The sequence below is a fragment of the Carcharodon carcharias genome, chromosome 1 (genome assembly GCF_017639515.1).
Source record: "Carcharodon carcharias isolate sCarCar2 chromosome 1, sCarCar2.pri, whole genome shotgun sequence".
Lineage (NCBI taxonomy): Eukaryota > Metazoa > Chordata > Chondrichthyes > Lamniformes > Lamnidae > Carcharodon > Carcharodon carcharias.
In genome coordinates this window covers 184,482,664-184,502,903 of record NC_054467.1, presented here as the reverse complement: position 1 = coordinate 184,502,903, position 20,240 = coordinate 184,482,664, and the positions used below count along the sequence as shown (strand labels likewise).

General features: G+C 44.1%; 1 protein-coding gene across 2 annotated transcripts in view; it reads left to right on the top strand.

The window, feature by feature from the left end:
- parp8 (poly (ADP-ribose) polymerase family, member 8) overlaps positions 1–20,240 on the top strand; it is a 470,797-nt gene that overhangs the window by 336,540 nt on the left and 114,017 nt on the right. For both annotated transcript variants that reach the window (XM_041197708.1, XM_041197699.1), the window contains exons 11-12: positions 5,309–5,437; positions 9,740–10,295. In XM_041197708.1, coding sequence (XP_041053642.1) covers positions 5,309–5,437; positions 9,740–10,295 — 685 coding nt within the window. The remainder of the gene's footprint in view (positions 1–5,308; positions 5,438–9,739; positions 10,296–20,240) is intronic.

The window sequence follows — 20,240 nt, the reverse complement described above, 5'->3', positions numbered from 1 at the left end:
AGCAGGATGAAAGAGGGAGATGCGCTGGTCAGCTTGGGTGTACTAAGAACCTCTCATGGTGAAGTCTGAAGGCCCCTTAACGCATCCCGGAGAGTGCTGGCCACCACTTGAATGGCCAGAGATTAGTGCGCTGCATGGCTGCCCAAAACCCCACCTACCTTCACCCCACTCCACCTGACCGATTGGCGGAAGCTTTGCCTACTGGACTGCATGCTGTGCTCTCAGCTCAGGTGCAGGCATTCTCCTAAGTGAGGCTGCACTGTTATCTTGAACTATGGGGAAGACTGGCCCAAATTGAGATGCTGACATTGTAAGGGGCTGTGAGTGCCTCCACCAGTGGCTGCTCCATGGCTAGCTTTAACAAGGAGATTGTACAATGTGTCCAGATATCCAACTGTTTGATAGTCCACTCACTACTTTGCAGTCTGTGCCAAGGCGTGAAAAGCTCTGGAGCACTTGATGGCAGTTGCATGCCTCTACATCGCTTGAATGGGCAGATAAGTTAGAGGCTAGACTCCACGCGTGTCAGTGTGGCTGTGCCTGAACTGCCTTAGCTGCAGAGGAATAGTCACCTAATACGTAGCTGCTTCCTTCCCCCCAAACCCACATGTGGATGTGCTCTACCTTCAACTGCAGTGCAGCCCTTGTTCCCACAACTCAGTAGCCTCACCGGAAGGCACACCTTGCCCCTACCCCCCTACAGGTTGCCTCAACCGCAGGGCAACACTTGCTCCCACACCTCCAATGCGCCTCAATTGCAGGGCAGCCCTTGCCCCCACGCCTCCAACGCGTCTCTCAACCTTGAAATCCAATAGGTGACCCAGGCGAGCGCTACACAACATTACTGTTTACTCACCTCCAAGTTCCCCTCAAAACGCAGTCCGCCGAGTGCACACCTTATATGGGCTTTTGTGAACTATGTTTTGAACTAGCCATTGAGGGCGGACAATCCAGTGGCCGGGTGGGGAGGGTGGTTCATTCCGCCAGGCTGGCCTTACAATGATATGCTGATATATTACGTTCCTGACGTCCGATGGTGGGAAATGCGGCCCGCCATCGACGGTCTGAGCAGATGGTCGCAAACTGGTTTCACAACGTTGTGAAACTGATTTTTGACCTTCTCGCCACATTGTCCACTCACGCTGCCAAGCATGCCTAATGCCAATGGGCACAGACGATTCCACCCCAGGGCTGCCCAGCAGGAGGGGGGAGGGTGGAGGTTTGAATGTTTCCAGTGCAGCAAAACTGGACATTTGAAGCATTTCTGCAAATTCAACAATTCTAAGCAAAGTCGAAGACAAGACAGTATTTATGAAACAAACTCCTTCCAAGAAATGGAAAGTCAAGATAAAGACAAAACTACAGATAATCTGAATCCAGACTATTGGTCAGTTACACTGCAAATTCATGACTTCAATGCTATTTTTAAAATTGATACTGGAGTTGCTGTTAACATATTAGTAGATGACCTCGACTGGCTTCACCCAATGACCCTTCATCAATTAAACATCAAGTTGCAAGGTCCAGACAGCATAGACCTTCCAACTAACAGCAGGATTATTGCTCCTCTAATCTACAAGCAGCAACAGATTATTGATTCTCTCTATGTTATTCACAATCAACACACATCCTTATTAAGTGGCAAAATTGGCTTACATCTGGGAATCCTAGAAAACCAGCTGGTGCTCATCATTTGAACAACTCACTGCCTTTCATACAACAGTCTTCAAACTTTTAATTAGAAGCAGGGGAAATTCAGCCTTCAGAAACTGAGGAAGTTTATACACTCAGCAATAAATTCCTTTCTTTCACAGAGACATCATCCACTAGACCCCAGGCAGAGGTTGAAGTTATGAGTCTCTCAGTCCTTTGTGAAGTAAGGCCAAGGGTGGAAGATACAGAAGGCACTGCCACAGACAGTGACCATCCCAATGAAGACCTGCTAGACCTGATTGACTTTTCCTGAAGAGTGATGAGGAAAAATCCCTTGCAGTACTAAGTGATCTCTTGGGGATTGAGGTCTTCAAGGATGATTCATCTTTCCAGCATATGAAGCCTCTGTGTTTTTAAAGAAGTCAGCTGTGTTTTTAGTAGCGAGCAGCATTCATATCTTAGTTCCACTGAACCTACCAATGTATTGCCTAGCCTATCTCCCGTTGTCCATGAAGAATCTTCCACAGAGAATGCCTTGCCTCATTCCATGCCAGAGTCCATAGAGGATTACACTGTAAAGATCTGGTACCTTCCAGGATTGAAAGTCAATTGACACCCGTACTTCTGTCCCACTGACATCCTTCTTCCCTCCAGAGCTGAATGTCAGCACAGAAGCAGCACGAGAATCCTTAGCACTACTGATACTGCAGAATCTTGTACAGCAATCTATAGACTCTGGGACAGTTCCTACAGATTGCAGGGCAGCTAATGTAGGTATGTGGTTTATTTAGATTTTCAGAAAGCTTTCGACAAAGTCCCATATAAGAGATTAGCATGTAAAATTAAAGCACATGGGATTGGGGGTTGTGTATTGAGATGGATAGAAAACTGGTTGACAGGCAGGAGATGGCAGACAGTGACTAGTGGGGTACCGCAGGGATCGGTGCTGGGACCCCAGGGATTCACAATATATATTAATGATTCAGATGAGGGAACTAAATGTAATGTCTCCAAATTTGCAGATGACACAAAGCTGGGTGGGAGGGTGAGCTGTGAGGAGGATGCAGAGATGCCTCAGTGTGATTTGGACAAGGTGATTGAGTGAGCAAATGCATGGCAGATGCAGTATAATGTGGAGAAATGTGAGGTTATCCACTTTGGTAGCAAAAACAGGAAGGCAGATTATTATCTAAATGGCTATAAATTGAGAAAGGGGAATGTGCAACAAGACCTGGGTATCCTCGTAAACCAGTCGCTGAAGGTAAGCATGCAGGGTGCAGCGTGTGGTAGAGAAGACAAACGGTATGCTGGACTTCAAAGCAAGAGGATTTGAGTACAGGAGTAGGGATGTCTTGCTGCAATTATACAGGGCCTTGGTGAGACCACACGTGGAATATTGTGTGCAGTTTTTGTCTCCTTATCTGAGGGAGAATGTTCTTGCTATAGTGGGAGTGCAGCGAAGGTTTACCAGACTGATTTGTGGGATGGTGGGACTGACATATGAGGAGAGATTGAGTTGGTTAGGATTATATTCACTGAAGTTCAGAAGAATGAAGGGGGATCTCACAGAAACCTATAAAATTCTAACAGGATTAGACAGGGTAGATGCAGGAAGGATGTTTCCCGATGGTGGAGGAGTCCAGAACCAGGGGTCACAGTCTGAGGATATGGGGTAGACCATTTAGGACTGAGATGAGGAGAAATTTCTTCACCCAGAGAGTGGTGAGCTTGTGGAATTCACTGCCACAGAAAGTAGTTGAGGCCAAAACATTGTATGTTTTCAAGAAGGAGTTAGATATAGCTCTTAAGGCGAAAGGGATCAAAGGATATGGGGAGAAAGCAGGAGCAGGCTATTGAGTTGGATGATCAGTCATGATCATAATGAATGGTGGAGCAGGCTCAAAGGGCCGACTGGCCTACTCCTGCTCCTATTTTCTATGTAATCTTGTCCCAGATTGTCTACAGGAAATTCCTTCATTACAGAAGGTGAGGCTGTCTTGTCTCCATATCCTCAGCTATTCTCCCCATTGCCCATAGTGGAGCAACCTCATGCAGAGAGAAGTATAGCTTTCTCATCACTGCCTGCAGAAAGTAGATGGTCTTCCCAAAAATCATTGTAAAATCATCTCTTCTTCTTCTCCTGACCGTCTTACAGGAAGTTGGTTATTTTTTTCCATTGTCATCTAAGTTCATTGAAATCTCCGCCTTTTCAGTCTTTGATATAGCAGGAAAGGGTACAGCTGTGGCAGTCTTCCCAGAAGTTGAAGATCATCCCTGAGTCCTTCAAGGGAGCAACAAGTTCCTCAGGGTGTCCACAGCTTTTCTCTTCTAGTCCCAGAGGATCCAAATGTCAATTCTCTTCGGTTTTCGCTTTTGGATCAGACTTTCGTTGAAAAGCCGTCATTGTCCTTGCAGTTCAGTTATCCTGAAACCTACACATTGCTTCCCAGCAGTGCTGCCAGCAACGCTGATAAATTGTTGTCCTATTCTGCAGATGATGATGTCCCACCAGATGCAGAAGAAAGCCCTCATGTCTCCAAAATGTCTTCCCTAAGGGCGGAGAATACTGTGGGAGACTGTAAAAAGGGAGTTACAGAAATGCAATGTTAATGGTTAAAGATATAGTTTGATGTCGTTGTTAAAATAGGATAGTGTATTTGTGGGTGGGAGGTGTAGTATGGATGGGATGTGCTAATGTATGATGTTGATGATGGTGTACTACTAACATCAGAGTCATGTGTTAGACCCTTTCTTGAGAGGGAAGGGTTGAAATGATGCCTAGGAGCAATGTGCTTAACCTGTAATGTTTAGACAAAGTACTAATATGCAAGTATTAAGCAGATACCAGAGTTTGTCTACAGTCTGTATGCTAGCCCAGTTCCATGCCTAGAGTCCAAGATAGAAGGACCATCACTGAACAAATAAGATAGAAAATATTACCAGTCACCACTGGCTACACTAAATGCTACATACACCCATTCTGACAATAATTAGGCAGTGATTTCTAAAACTACCTCCATATTCACATTGCTGATCAGTACAAAGCCATCGGAGAATATCTATGGTTCAAAGTATGAGTTGCAGTGTCACCAGTGTTGACACTGGCACATGAAATCCTAGCCTAAAATATGCATGTGGGAAATCCATGAGAACCAGCAGTTTTACATATTACAGAGTTGCAAGCAAGATCTCGAATAGCAGAATCCCCATATGTTGACATGTTCTGAAGCACAATTTGTTTGTCAAGAGAGGCAATATCTTCACTTTGGTTATTATTCAACATAAGTAAAAGCAGCTATTTAGCAATTTTCCAGCTGAGGTTAGTGTGCAGGAATTTCAAGGATATCTCCAGATTTCTGGAGGAGCAGATGATATGTCCCAGTGAGTTTCTCGCACATTCGGAGTGAGGCAGCAGAGGCAGAAACTTGGATAAAATAAGTCGAATATATAGATACAGTTACTCACAAGGAATAAATGAACGCTGGATGTTTTAACTGGACAGAACTTGCCTGGACCACACAAGTAAATTGTCAAACTTGAAGCTTGAACAGTGCTTTAATGAGCTGGAACTGAATTTTCATTCTAAAACTATAGGAACTAACTCATATTTCATTCGTTCAGCAAATTTGACATTTCCAGTTTATTACTCCCACAGAATTATGCAGACTTTTGTTACGCAGCAGTGGAAGCAGAACAGCAAAGAGAAGCTCAATTGTCCCCATGGCAAAAAGATTAGTGAGAAGAAGGTGAAATCTCCTCTGCACATTTTTTCATCGTTGCGCAGGTAATGTAGCAAGCTTCAGGAGAGATTAACTCCACTGGCATTAATTTTACTTGGATCTGGGGACTGATTTATTACTTTGTGACCACAATGCAACTTAATGCCCATTTTGTCAGTGGGAGTAATGGCCTCATAAATCACGCTTAGATGTCAGTAAACATACTATTATTTATATTAGTAATGATAGATTTAGATAAATTTATAGCTCAGGAAGAGACCATTCAACCCATTGTGAACAAAAACAAAAACAGAATTACCTGGAAAAACTCAGCAGGTCTGGCAGCATCGGCGGAGAAGAAAAGAGTTGACGTTTCGAGTCCTCATGACCCTTCGACAGAACTTGAGTTCGAGTCCAAGAAAGAGTTGAAATATAAGCTAGTTTAAGGTGTTTGTGTGGGGGGCGGAGAGAGAGAGAGAGGAACCTTGCCAGCCGGAAAAGATCTACCTAGTCAAATCCTACTTTCCGGCTCTTGTTCTGTAACCGTGTAGGTTACGACACTTCGGGCTGTATTTAGTGTAAGTTCTGCCCGCTGGTGGGAGAGCCAGTGGGAAACCCACTCCAAGAGATGCCCAAAGCTATTTAAATGCAACCACACATTTAATTGGGTAGCGTTGGGCCCATGCAGAATTAGGCCCCGAGTAGGGCAGTGACATTCCCCCACCCCTAAGAGCTTCCAGCAAATTGCAAGAACACATGAAATAGGAGCAGGTGTAGACCATATGGCATATTGAATACGATCATGGCTGATCTTGGGGTGCAACTTGATTTCCTTGCCCACTCCCCATATCCCTTAATTCCCTGAGAGACCAAAAGTCTGTCTATCCCAGCTTTAAAGGTATTCAACGATGGAGCATCCACAACCCTCTGGGGTGGAGAATTTCAAAGATTCACACCCTGTGACTGAAGCAATTTCTCCTCATCTCAGTCCACATGATTGGCCCCTTATCCTGAGACTGTGTACCTGTGTTTTAGATTCTCTGACCAGCGGAAACAATCTCTGTGTCCATCCTATCAAGCCCATTGAGAATTTTGTAGGTTTCATTGAGATTGTCTCTCATTCTTCTAAACTCCAAAGGATTTAAGCCCAATTTACTCAGCCTGTCATCATAGCATAACCTCCCCATCCCAGGGACCAATTTAGTGAACCTTCACTGTACCACCTTCAGTGCAAGTATACCCTTTCTTAAATGTGAAGACCAAAACTGTACACAGTTTATTGTATTCCAAATGTGATCTCACCAAAACCCTGTACAACTATAACAAGACTTCTTTATTCTTGTACTCCAATCCCCTTGCATTAAAGGCCAACATACCATTTGCCTTCCTAATTGCTTGCTGTACTTACATGCTAATTTTCTGCATTCCTTGTACGGGCACACCCAAGTCTCTTTGAACATCAGTACTGACAAGTTTCTCACCTTTTGAAAAATACTCTGCTTTTTTATTCTTATGACCAAAGTGAATAACTTCACACTTACCCATGTTGTACTCCATCTGCCATCTTGTTGCCCACTCGCCTAACCAGTCTCTGACCTGAATTTTACACTTTGCGCAGGAGAGTGATTGGTGGGGCTAAAAGCAGATGTGAAACCCGCTCCCGCCCTCCATCGGCTCCCGATGGCAATTCCACACTGGCTTGCTAATTAACTGCCTGCCAGCAGGAAATGCACTCAACAGTAGGGGGATGGGGGGCTGGGGGGCTGGGGGAAGGGCAGGCGCTGAGAAAAGTAAGGGTGTAGGCAGGTGGCATCACACGAGCAAAGTGAAGGTGCCTCAGGGGAGCTGTAGAAAAAATACCCCGAACTATTTATAATGACACGACAAACAACTGCAGCAATGCTATGAATCATTAAACCTCAAACGTATTTGGGCCTTTTATCCCATTCTGGATCAAGAATGGTGAAAGAACGTGAATGCCACCTGGCCAATTGGCTTGTGCGCCAAGTATAAAAGAGCACGGGCCACATAAAATTTGGGACAATTGCATATTTAATGAACTGAATTGCCCTTTTTATTGTTGGTGGGCATGTTTCTGAATCCCAGACGCACTCGCTGACCATAATATCGCACGAGGGCGCCATGACATTGGGACACGTGCCCGATGTCTTCTCATGTGATTTCACGTAAGTTCAGGTCAGGCACGCGCCCGCTGAAGCTCCAGAAAATTCTGGCCAAAACTCTTTTCAGCCTCTCTGTGTCCTCCCCACATTTTACCTTTCCACCAAGATTAGTATCATCAGCAAATTAGATACATTAATCTCTGCCTCTTCGTCTAAGTCATTGATATACATTGTAAATAGCTGAAGCCCCAGCACTGATTCTTGCAGTACTCCACTATTCACTGCCTACCAACTTGTAAAAGCCCCATTTGGGGGGCACCGGATCAAATGCCTTTTAGAAATCTGGGTATACTACATCTATTGGTTCCCCTTTATCTACCCTATTAGTTGCATCCTCAAAAAACTCTTAATAAATTTGTCAAACAGGAATTTCCTTTAAGAAAATAATGTTGACTTGTTCTGATCATACTATGCTTTTCTAAGTGCATTGTTAAGAGTTCCTGAACAGATTCCAGCATTTTCAGAACAACTGATGTGAGGCTAAGTGGCCTGTAGATTATTTTTTTCTCTCTCCCTCCTTTCTTGAAAAACAATGTAACATTTGCCAACTTCCAATCTGGCGGAATCCAAAGAATTTTGGAAAATCTTAACTAGCACATTCACTATTCCTGCAGCTTTCTCTTTTAGAACCCTTGTAGGCCATCAGGTCCCAGAGATTTCTTAGATTTTAGTCCCTTCGGTTTCTCCAATAATTTATCTCTGCTGATATTAATTTCCCTAATTTCCTCACTTTTTAGCCCCTAGGTTATCATTCTGTTTCTGGTGTGGAACCTGTGTCCTGTACTGTGAAGACAGACACAAAATATTTGTTAAATGCCTCTGCCATTTCCTTGTTCCCTATGATAAATTCTCCTGCCTCTGCTTCTAAGGGACCAATGTTTACAAAAACATCCACCGACTGTTACCCTTTGCTTCCTGTCACTAAGCCAAATTTGGGTCCAAGGTACCACTTTGCCTTGGATCCCATGGGCATTTACATCTTAGACCAGTCTTCCAGAGAGACATTGCCAAAATCCTTGCTACGATCAAAGTGAGCTATTTCAAACTTTGACCTTCCTTATTAATGTCTCAAAAAATTCAATCAAGCTGTGCAGAAATAACATTCCCTTAACAAATCATTGCTGAATGTCCTTGCTTAATCTGTGCCTTTCTAAATGATGATTCACACTGTCCCTCAGAATTTTTTCCAATAATTTTCCCACAATTGAGGTTAGATTGACTTGTAAGTATTTTGTCTATCTTTCTCCCTTTTTAAACAATGGTACAATATTTGTGGTCCTCCAGAACCTTTATGGCACCATGGTGTCACAGGACTTGTGACAAGATTGAACTTCCATCTGTCTGCCTGGCCTCGCTGTGTGCCCACCCAAAATGCCACAACATTTACAAATCCAAATATTATGGAGCTGAAGTTCCATAGTAGTTGAGTCATTCGTACTTGTCAGCTCTTTAATAATGAGGTGCACTCCTATTAACCTTGTAAATTCTGACAGAGTCCATGTTGAAGGGCACTGCAGATTACAACCCAAGACCTATAACTTTCAACTCTGTTCAACAAGCTCTGTGCTGTTTATTCACCCCTTAATATTCATCTATCCATTATAGCATTGCCTGGCCATCATGACTTTAATCATCGTTTAATGGATTTATCATTAACATCACCAGCAAAAGTTCAACCTGCAGTCGCTCACAAATCTTGACCATCAATCTAATTAGAATCTTTACTGCTGTTGGGGAAAGATTTCAAAGCCACATTGCTGGTCTGAGAGCTCAGTCCACCAACATCCAAGACTGATGCAAGTTCCAGCACCCAATTGTTTGAGGTGCCTCAACATACTCCTCCCAATGCATCTCATTGGCATTGTTGATAGGCTAACTACTTCACTGCCACTCTTGTCATCAGAGGCAACCCAGTAAAGTAAATATGCTTATCAGTTGAGTTGGTCTGTCCATTGCCAACAACAAGGACACTTGTAAGTCAGCCTACTTTCACTCTGCACATAAAGGTGCATAATTCTAATTTATACAATGTACACAAGCAGAACCTTCATGTACTAGATTAACATGCTATAATTAATCTATGGTTGAGTGTATGCAAAAGTGTTCCTAGTAGTTGCTGTCCATTATATACATTTAGAAATACCTTAAAATTTGAGACTGAATATAGCATTGCTTCAATTCTAGGTCGCCAAGTTATCCTCCGCCTGGATGTGGCAAAAGCAAATCAAAGTTGAAACCAGAACAAGATGGGATTGCCAAATCGCAGAAACTGTTAAAGAGAAACTGTTCCAATACTATCAAGGTGGAAGATGGTTGTGACTCCAAACCTCACAAACCTCTTGGCCGTTCTTTCTCCAGTGACCCCAGAGCTGAACAGGCTAATTCTGCAAAGCCACATAAACTTTTAAGTCGGTCATGTTCTGCTACCATGAGGTTAGATGAAAATCTTCCTTTGAAGCCCCATAAGTTACTGAGCAGGACATGTTCTGGCGACCCCAGATGTGAGCACAACAGTGTCCCGAAGCCACATAAGCTGCTGAGCAAATCCTGTTCCAGCACTCTGAAGACAGAGGACTCAGATGGACTGAAACATCACAAACTGCTGAGCAGGTCCTACTCTAGCAATGCCAAAGTGGGTAAAACAGATCTGTGCAAAGAGCCCACTTCTGAGGGTAGAAGACTCTCACTTACCTCAGGTCTCATTGGCATATTAGCGCCTTCCTCTTCATCACAGCCTACGGTATGTAAATTTCTAGTTTTCATTTTTCTCTTTTTATTTTTCCTGAGTGTGAACTTAATGATGGGGTTTTCATACATTTCAAAGACTAACATTAATGAAAGATAGAGAAGCACAGAAAATTAGCCAGTCTGATCTCAAGCATTTATATTCAGGATGAGTGCCACCAGCATCTCGTTCAAAATTGAAACATAGAAATATAGAAGCAAAGAACCTTGGAGCAGGAGTAGGCCATTTGGCCCTTTGAGCCTGCTCCACCATTCATTATGATCATGGCTGATCATCCAACTCAATAGCCTGCTCCCGCTTTCTCCCCATACCCTTTGATCCCTTTCGCCCCAAGAGCTATATCTAACTCCTTCTCGAAAATATGCAATGTTGTGGTCTCAACTACTTTCTGTGGTAATGAATTCCACAGGCTCACCACTCTCTGGGTGAATAAATTTCTCCTCATCTCAGTCCTAAATGGTCTACCCCACATCCTCAGACTGTGACCCCTGGTTCTGGATTCCCCCACCATTGAGTTGCAGCTTTGAAGTTAGAACCCACAAATCAAGATCATATATAGTAGGCTTACATTGAACTTGCATCTGTGCTGCAGATACATAAATATTTTCAATTAGAATTGTCCTATCTTTATGTTAAAAAATGTTAATATTGTTGGTATTTTATAAATCACATAGGGCAGGATTTTTCAGTTGGCGTGCAGAGGCAGGCCCGACACACTGACGTGTAAACTGACGCACAATGACGTTGGGCGTGCGTCCCAATGTCATCGCGCAGTCCCACGATGTTTTGTTCGGTGGGGGCGTGCCGGAGTTGGCTATGCTCGGGCCAATATGTAAACAGCCTATTAAGGCCATTAAGAAAGTAATTGATCTAATTGTTAACACTGTCCGTCCAACCTTAAGGTTGGCAGGCAGGTGAAAAGGCCAAACGGCCTTCACGTTTTTCAGGAAATCTCATCCATGAGCAGGATGAGGTTTCCTAAAGCTTTTATTAAATAAATGAAAAATTTTACCTAAATATAAAAACATGCCCCATCTCATGGGACACATTCACACGAGGGGACATGTTTAAATAAATTTTTAAACCATTTATTTAATTATTTCAACATTAAATCAATTTCCCCAAGGCAGCTCCGTGCTCAGGGAGATTGAAGCGCACTTTCGCACGCATGCGCGGAAGAGAGCTGACACCTCCTCCCTTGCCCGCACAGGTAGCGCTGAGCGCAATGTCTCGCGTATTAAGGCCCAGCCACATAAAATGGTGGTGCAGAGCCAATCGTGGGCAGCTCCTCAACCACTGTCGCCAGCTCCCGCCTGCCTCCTGAAAAATCAGGCCATAGTGTTTCAATAGTGTGAAACAAGGTTCTGCACTATCACTGGACATTTGTGATGGGATTTTGGATGTCACAACAGAGCTGCTGTTTAGGGTGTCACAGTGACAGAGACTCTCTCGACAGAAAATCTGACCTTGGCCATTTTGCCTCATTAACAAGCATCACTTCTATTGACAAGTATGTACACAGTACCATTCAGAGATTAAGCAACTGCTTATCTACTTAGTTGCACAGAGTTAAGAAACGTTGAGGATGGATTCCTTTTTAAGTATGAGGGGAACTGAAGAAGGGGATCATTTTGAATTCAATTATTGGAACTTCAGATAAAATCTAGAATCGCAGGAGAAAAGGGCTAATACAGTGAATCCTATTAAATAAAATTTCATGTGTTTTGATGCAGCCCCTATTCTTTTCATTAGAATTAATGAGAAATACTGCAGCCATGTCCAATTTATTCTATCAAAACTTGACAAATGAGTCAGAAACAGGTCACACATTTCTAACAGTCCCTTTAAGTGAAAAGCCAACAAAGAACAAAGTACCAAAGATAATGAGCCTAATTTGGCTGTAGGAGGGCACCGCACAGTAGCTGCAGTGATAAAGGTTTTAAAACTTTTTTGTGTGGCAAGTTGTTGAAGTTTCAAACTGATAATGCTGTAGTGAGAAAAACTGGGTGTCTGAGACCTGAGTGAACATGACAATTGTGTCTATCCCTAACCCGTCAGATTGGAGGATTGAGAGAGCAACATTGCAAAAACTGAGAAGGAAGGCATATCTGAATTTTGAGTTAAACTGTTCAACTGCCCTCATCTGAAGTTGCTGTACCATTTGCACATTCCTTTCCTTTTCTGGTCTGGCCAATATGTAATACAAAAGGCTGAATTTTTAGCTAATTTGAACCACAGGGAGCAGGTTGGTCAGAAAGTCACGGGGAACCCACAATCCAGAATTCCCACACATGCTGTGTTGTGTGTGTTATGTCACCAATTGGTTCCCCATCCAGAGGCCAACCTGATTGATAAGCTTGTGCTCCAGTGGGCCAGGGATTTAGCCCATGAAGGCTGCAGGCGCAGTTACATCCGTGCTGGAGTGGGCAGGAGGTTGGGTGGCTGGGCTGGGGGCGGGATGGTGGGAGTTGCGGTGGTGATCAAGGAAGAGGAGAGAGGGATTGATTGGAGTGGAGGAAAGGATGGGCAATTAATGGGAGGAGGGAGGGGACTAATCAGGGGAGAGGAGGGTGTTTGATCTGTTAGAGAAGAGGAAGACAGGAGGCAATTAAAGATAGAGGAGGAGATTTGATTGGAGGTAGAGGAAGGTAGTTGAATAGAGTTAGAGGAGTGTGATGATCGTCGATGGTGAAGGGGTTACTTTAGGAGTAGATGGGGAGTGTTTGAGATTAGAGCAGAGAAGTGGGTCAGTTGGGGTAGTAAAGGGCGTTGATTAAAATTAGAGGAGGGGATTATATTTGGGGTTGAAGACGGTGATTTGGAGTACAGGAAGGGTATAAATTAGGGGTGGAGAAGGGGATCAGTTGGAAGTAGATGAGAGGATTGATTGATTGGATTGATTGGTTGGGCAGAGAGCAGAGGGATTGAATTGGGGAAAGAGGAGGGGTGTCAATCAGGGTTGAGGTGAGGAATTGTTTGGGGCTGGGGTTGGATAGGTTGCCGATACCTGAGGGCATCAGGAGGTCAGGAACCTGAGATGAGGGGACAGGAGCCTCTGCCGGGATCAGAGGCCAGGACAGTGGGGTTCTGGGGTGCGGTGGTGTTCAGAGGTCTATTGGCGGAGGGTGATCAGTAGTTGGCTGGCAGGGGTGATTGCGGCCTGGTGATGTTGGGAGATCTTGGGCCTGATGGTGATGGAGTTCCAGGGCCTAGTGGTGCTGGGAAATTGGGGCCTTTTTGTGGTGCTGGGATTGGAGGCCCCAAGAGAAAGGTCATGGGAGGGACCTGTGGAGGCTCCTCAGCCTAGCTTTTTGGAGCAGCCTTTGGTAGAGCCCACTAGGGAACAAGCAATTCTAGATTTAGTGATGTGTAATGAGGCAGATTTGATAAGGGAGCTTAAGGTGAAGGAGGAAGTGACCATAATATGATAGAATTTACCCTGCAATTTGAGAGGAAAAAACTGGAATCAGATGTAACGTATTACAGTTGAATAAAGACAACTACAGAGGCATGAGGGAGGAGCTGGCCAGAATTGACTGGAAGATGAGCCTAGCAGGTAAGACAGTGGGACAGCAATGGCAGGAATTTCTGGAAGTAATTTGGGAGACACAGCAAAAATACATCCCTAGGAAGAAGAAGCTTACAAAAGGGAGGATAAGGCAACCATGGCTGACAAGGGAAGTCAGGGACAGCGTAAGAGCTAAAGAGAAAGCATACAATGTGGCGAAGAGCAATGGGAAGCCTACAAAGACCAACAGAGGACAACTAAAAAAGAAATAAGAAGGGAAAAGATTAAATATGAGGGTAAACTAGCCAGTAATATAAAAGAAGATAGCAAGAGTTTTTTTAGATATATAAAGGGTAAGAGAGAGGCAAAAGTGGACATTGGGCTGCTGGAAAATGACGCTGGAGAAGTAGTAGTGGGGAACAAAGAAATGGCGGAGGAACTGAATAGGTACTTTGCATCAGATTTCACAGTGGAAGACACGAGTGACATCCCCAAAGTTCAAGAGAGTCGGGGGGCAGAGGTGAGTATGGTGGCCATTACCAAGGAGAAGGTACTAGGAAAACTGCAAGGTCTGAAGGTGGATAAATCACCTGGACCAGATGGATTACACCCCAGAGTTCTGAAGGAGATAGCTGAAGAGATAGTGGAGGCATTAGTGGTGATCTTTCAGGAATCACTGGAGTCAGGGAGGGTCCTAGAGGACTGGAAAATCACTAATGTAACCCCCCTTTTAAGAAGGGAGTGAGGCAAAAGACGGGAAATTACAGGCCGATTAGCCTGACCTCGGTCGTTGGTAAGATTTTAGAGTCCATTATTAAGGATGAGATTTCAGAATACTTGGAAGTGCATGGAAAAATCAGGGAAAGTCAGCATGGTTTCATCAAGGGGAGGTCATGCCTGACAAATCTGTTAGAATTCTTTGAGGAGGTAATGAGTAGGTTAGACAAAGGAGAGCCAATGAATGTTATCTACTTGGACTTCCAGAAGGCCTTTGACAAGGTGCCGTACAGGAGGCTGCTCAGTATGATAAGAGCCCATGGTGTTAGAGGCAAGGTACTAGCATGGATAGAAGATTGGCTGTCTGGCAGGAGGCAGAGAGTGGGGATAAGGGGGTCATTCTTAGGATGGCGGCCAGTGACTAGTGGAGTTCTGCAGGGGTCAGTGTTGGGACCACAACTTTTCACTTTATACATGAATGATCTAGATGAAGGAACTGAGGGCATCCTGGCTAAGTTTGCAGATGATACAAAGATAGGTGGAGGGACAGGTAGTATTGAGGAGGCGGGGAGGCTGCAGAAGGATTTGGACAGGTTAGGAGAATGGGCAAAGAAGTGGCAGATGGAATACAACGTGGGGAAGTGTGAGGTCATGCACTTTGGTAGGAAGAATAGAGGTGTAGACCATTTTTTAAATGGGGAGAGAATTCAGAAATCTGGAGTGCAAAGGGACTTGGAGTCCTAGTCCAGGATTCTCTTAAGGTTAACCTGCAGGTTGACACGGTAGTTAGGAAGGGAAATGCAATGTAGGCATTTATTTCGAGAGGACTGGAATATAAAAGCAGGGATGTGCTGCTGAGGCGTTATAAGGCTCTGGTCAGACCACATTTAGAATATTGTGAGCAATTTTGGGCACCGTATCTCAAGAAGGATGTGCTGGCCCTGGAGAGGGTCCGGAGGAGCTTCAAGAGAATGATCCCAGGAATGAAAGGCTTAACATAAGAGGAACTTTTGAGGAATCTGGGTCTAAACTTGATGGAGTTTAGAAGGATGAAGGGAGATCTGATTGAAACTTACAGAATACTTAAAGGCCTGGATAGAGTGGGCATGGGGAAGATGTTCCCATTAGGAGGAGAGACTAGGACCCGAGGGCAGAGCCTCAGAGTAAAGGGAAGACCTTTTAGAACAGAGATGTGGAGAAACTTCTTTAGCCAGAGATTGGTGAATCTATGGAATTCATTGCCACAAAAGGCTGTGGAGGCCAGGTCATTGAGTGTATTTAAGTCCGAGATAGATGGGTTCTTGATTGGTAAGGGGATCAAAGGTTACGACGAGAATGGGGTTGAGAAACTTATCAGACATGATTGAATGGCGTAGCAGACTCGATGGGCCGAATGGCTTAATTTCTGCTCCTATGTCTTATAGTCTTATGGTCCAGCAGCTGGATCACGAAGGTTTTTGTTAAGGCATTAACTTCCTGAATCCACCAAGTCCTCACCTCGATGAAGATATCAGCTGTCCAAGTGTTTAGGAACGTCAGCCAACCCGAGTTAAAGTTGAAATATATAATGGCAATGAGGAACTCAGTCTCATTATCATATTTAGGGTTCCAACCCATCACCATGGAGCTTTTTGGCTGTCTCCCAAATTCAGTTCTCAGTTAGGCAGATTAGGTTAGAAAATAAATTTCTCGGACTTTAACCCCACCTCTCCCCCTCACCCACCCAACCTAAACCCTTCCAATTTTTTTACTTTAAGATTTCTCCCACAATCTCACACCAGCATGTTTGACTCTTAACTGCCTGGCCTAGCTACTCAATTGTACTTCAAAAAGGCCCAGCCCCACCTTCTCTACGACAACCATGAATGGACATCAAATGCCAGCCTTATTCATTACATCTGCATCCCCAAGAATTAATTTTTAAAAAATAGTTCTTACTGATTTGTGTACACCTAAATCTCTTTACTCCACCGCAGCTTTTATTCTCTCACCATTAAGAAAACATTCCAATTTGTCTTTCTCAGACCTCACACTTTCCCACATTGAACTTTATTGCACTTAAAATGTAGTATTTCTTACAGTGACAATACTGGCAAGCTACTGCACTGTGCATTTTCTCTATCTACAACAGAATCTTTATTGGCTGTTCTCACAGATACCACTGCGTAAAATGCTGTGTATGCAGCCAGCATCACTGCAAATTCTTGCTAACTCTGCAGGGGCAATTGTTCACCGCTGTGAGCAAAATGTTGACTGAGAGACTAAAGCATCAGCTTTACCACCTGCTAAGTGTTGGACTGGACTGTCCAGACTCTTAGTAGGGCATATGTAGAGATTTCTAACATTTAAAACAAAAAGAAAGCCAGATCACTGTTTTTGAAGTAGGATAGCAATTCTTTTTCAATTGCAGCTGTGTCTTTGCATATGGAGCATTAGTTATTCTGGGCTACAGTTCACTTTCATCACCAGCACAAACCCCATTAAGAGATTTAAAATGAATAGGCAATTTTGTTAGCATGCTCATTACTCACATCACTACTAACTTCAATCTGCAGAATCGTTGCCAAATATTCCATGCTCACATTCTACAGTGTTGGCCTCCATTTTGCGTTGGTAATGAGGTGACACTATCAGCATTTGCCAGCATTGCTCCATTGAAAATGACAACACCTTCTGGAGTGGAAACATGCACAGGAGAAAGCAGAAATCCAGAAGTTGCTGTCAAAGATCCTATATTTCTCCAGATGATGCACTCTTGAGACACCCCAAGACAATAATCACTGGAAAGTCCATTAATTGTTGAGAACTTCCACAATTTCATTTTTCATCTGCCTGTAAAACTCTTGAGAAAGTTATATCTTTTTGAATGAGATGTAACTGGGTTTTTCATGGTGTACTAAGTTCATAATGACTGCTAAACACCCTCATTGGCCACGAGGAGCTCATTTATATTTGTGGAATGTCAGATTTCTCTCTTTTCTTAAAAATTTTAAGAATTACAAATGCTTTTTTAAAAAAAGTTGGCTTATCTTTGTTTTAGCTTTTATCTTAATCCAATCACAATTTATTTCATATCTGAAAATTTAAATTAAAGTTGAAGGATATTAAATACTTTTGACTTCCAGGTTCTTGCTCACTGCCATACTGGCATCACACCCAACCCCACCCTTCGCCTTGTGGGTGGTGGGGGGTGGTGGGCCCCACAAGGTGGCTCCACAAAGCCATTTTGGGCTGAGCCCGGCCCGGCTATATGGGTGGCCCAGTCACCAGGCTCTCGCCAGCGAACACCACTCCCAGGCCTGGCTCCAGGGTTGGTATCCCTGTTCTGGGCCAGATTCCCTGTGTTATTTCTAGAACCATCATGGGGATCTTTGGCGGATCACTCTTTGTCTGGAACCTTACCTTGGACCTGTTCGCTGAGGGAGACCCTACCAGGAGTTCTAGCCTTCAGATGACATAGCTCCAAGGTTCATTGGATCACACAAGCCCCCCTACCTCGACAAAGTTACTCTCTTCCTGTTTGTGATTTTCATGGAGAGGATATCAATATGCAGCCAAGGTACAGAGAGTATCCAATTTTGAGGCTTGAGGGCAGCATCTCTGCTGTTTGCAGATGATGTTATGCTTCTCACCTCATCCGACTGTGATCTCCAGTGAGCACTCAAGAGTTTCGCTGCTGAGTGTGACGTGGCTGGGATGCGGATAGGCACCTCCAAATCAGAAGTTATGCTTCACTCCCGGAAAAGAGTGGCTTGCTCTCTAGGTGAGGGGGGAACAACTCCCCTTAGTGGAGGAGGTCAAGTATCTCGGGATCTTGTTCGTGAGTGATGGCGGGGGGAGCGTGAGTTTGACCAGCGGATTGGTGCAGTGGCTGCAGCTCGGAGGGCGCACTGCCGGTCCGTGGTGGTGAAGCAGAAGCTGAGTTTTAGGATGAAGCTGTCGGTTTACCAGTCGATCTACGTCCCCACCCTCACCAATGGTTACGAACTGCGGATAATGACCGAAAGAGTAAGATTGCGGGTACAAGTGGTGAAAATGAAGTTTCTCCTCAGGCATGCCATGCATACTCTCTGGAACAGGGTGAGGAGTTCAGCAATCCGGGAGTGCCTCGAAGTAGAGTCACTGCTCCTCCAGATCAAGAGGGGCCAGTTGACGTGGTTCGAGCATCTGATAAGGATGCCCCCTGGTGGGGGCACCAGGTGGAGATCTTGAGCCTGACCCAGGACACAAATCTCTCAGCTGGCTGGGAATGGCTGGGAATCCCCCAAGAGCAGCTGGAATCTGTGGCTGAAGAAAGGGAAGTCTGATCACCCTGCTCAGTTTACCACCATCGCGACCCTCACCAGGAGAAGCGATCTGAAAATGGATGGATGGACTTCCTGGTTTGCTGTGTATAAATATTCCAATACGATTGGCTGCTTACCTGTGTGCTGACATAGAGATGCAGTGGCAGTCTTTTAAAGGGATATTTCAGAATATGCAAAATAGATACATTCCAATGAGAACTTCCAAGGGGAGAACCCACCATCTGTGATTAACTGAAAAAGTTAAAAATAGAATCAAACTTAAAGAAAGATGATAAAATGCACAAAGGTGGGTGGCAGGTCAGAAGATTGGATAAGATATAAAGAACAGCAAAGAGTGACAAAAAGATTAACAAGGAGGGAAAAATCAGAGTATGAGAGAAAGCTAGCTGGAAATATCAAGATGGATGGTAGAGTTTCTACAGATATTTAAATAAGAAAAGAGTTAACAAAGTGAGCGTTGGTCCTGTAGAGAGTGAATCTGGGGAATTAATAGCAGAAAGTAAGGAGATGGAAGCTGAATTAAACAGGTATTTTGCCATGGTTTTCATTATAGAGGATACGAGCAACATCTCAGAAATAAGGAAATGGAGGGAGGGAGGAACTTAGGAAAACTATAATCACCAGAGAAGTGGCATTAAGCAAATTGTTGGAGCTGCAGACTGACAAATTCCTGTTTGCTGATAAACTTCATCCTAGGGTCTTGAAAGAAGTGGCTAGTGAAATAGTTGATGCGTTGGTTTTAATTTTCCAAAATTCCCTAGATTCGGGGAAGGTTCCATTAGATTGGAAAATAGGAAATGTAACTCCTTTATTAAAAAAGCGAGGAAGACAGAAAGCAAGAAACAACAGGCCAGTTAAGCTTAATATGTCATAAGAGAAATGTTAGAAAAGTCCGACAAGAGAGTGGGCGGTCGGTACTGGACCTAATTTTAGGGAATGAAACCGGGCAAGTGGTAGAAGTGTCAGTGGGGGAGCATTTTGACGTTAGAGACCATAACTTAGTAAGATTTAAGGTAGTTATGGGAAAGGCTAAATATGGGCCTGAAATAAAAGTTCTGAATTGGGGGAAAGACGATTTTAATATGATAACACAGGATCTGGCCAAAGTGGACTGGGAGCAACTACATCAGAGCAGTGGGAGTCATTCTAAAAGGAAACAGTGAGAGTTCAGGGCCAACATGTTCCTGTAAAGGTGAAAGGTGGGACCAACAAGTCCAGAGAACCCTGGATGTCGAAGAATGTACAGGGTTGGATAGGAAAAAAAGGGAAGCTTACGGTGGATACCAAGGGCTCAAAACAGCTGAAGCCCTAGAGGAGTATAGAAAGTGCAGGGGGTTGCTTAAAAAAAATTAGGAGAGTGAAGAGGGGCCATGAAAAAACACTGGAGAGTAAAATAAAGGAAAATCC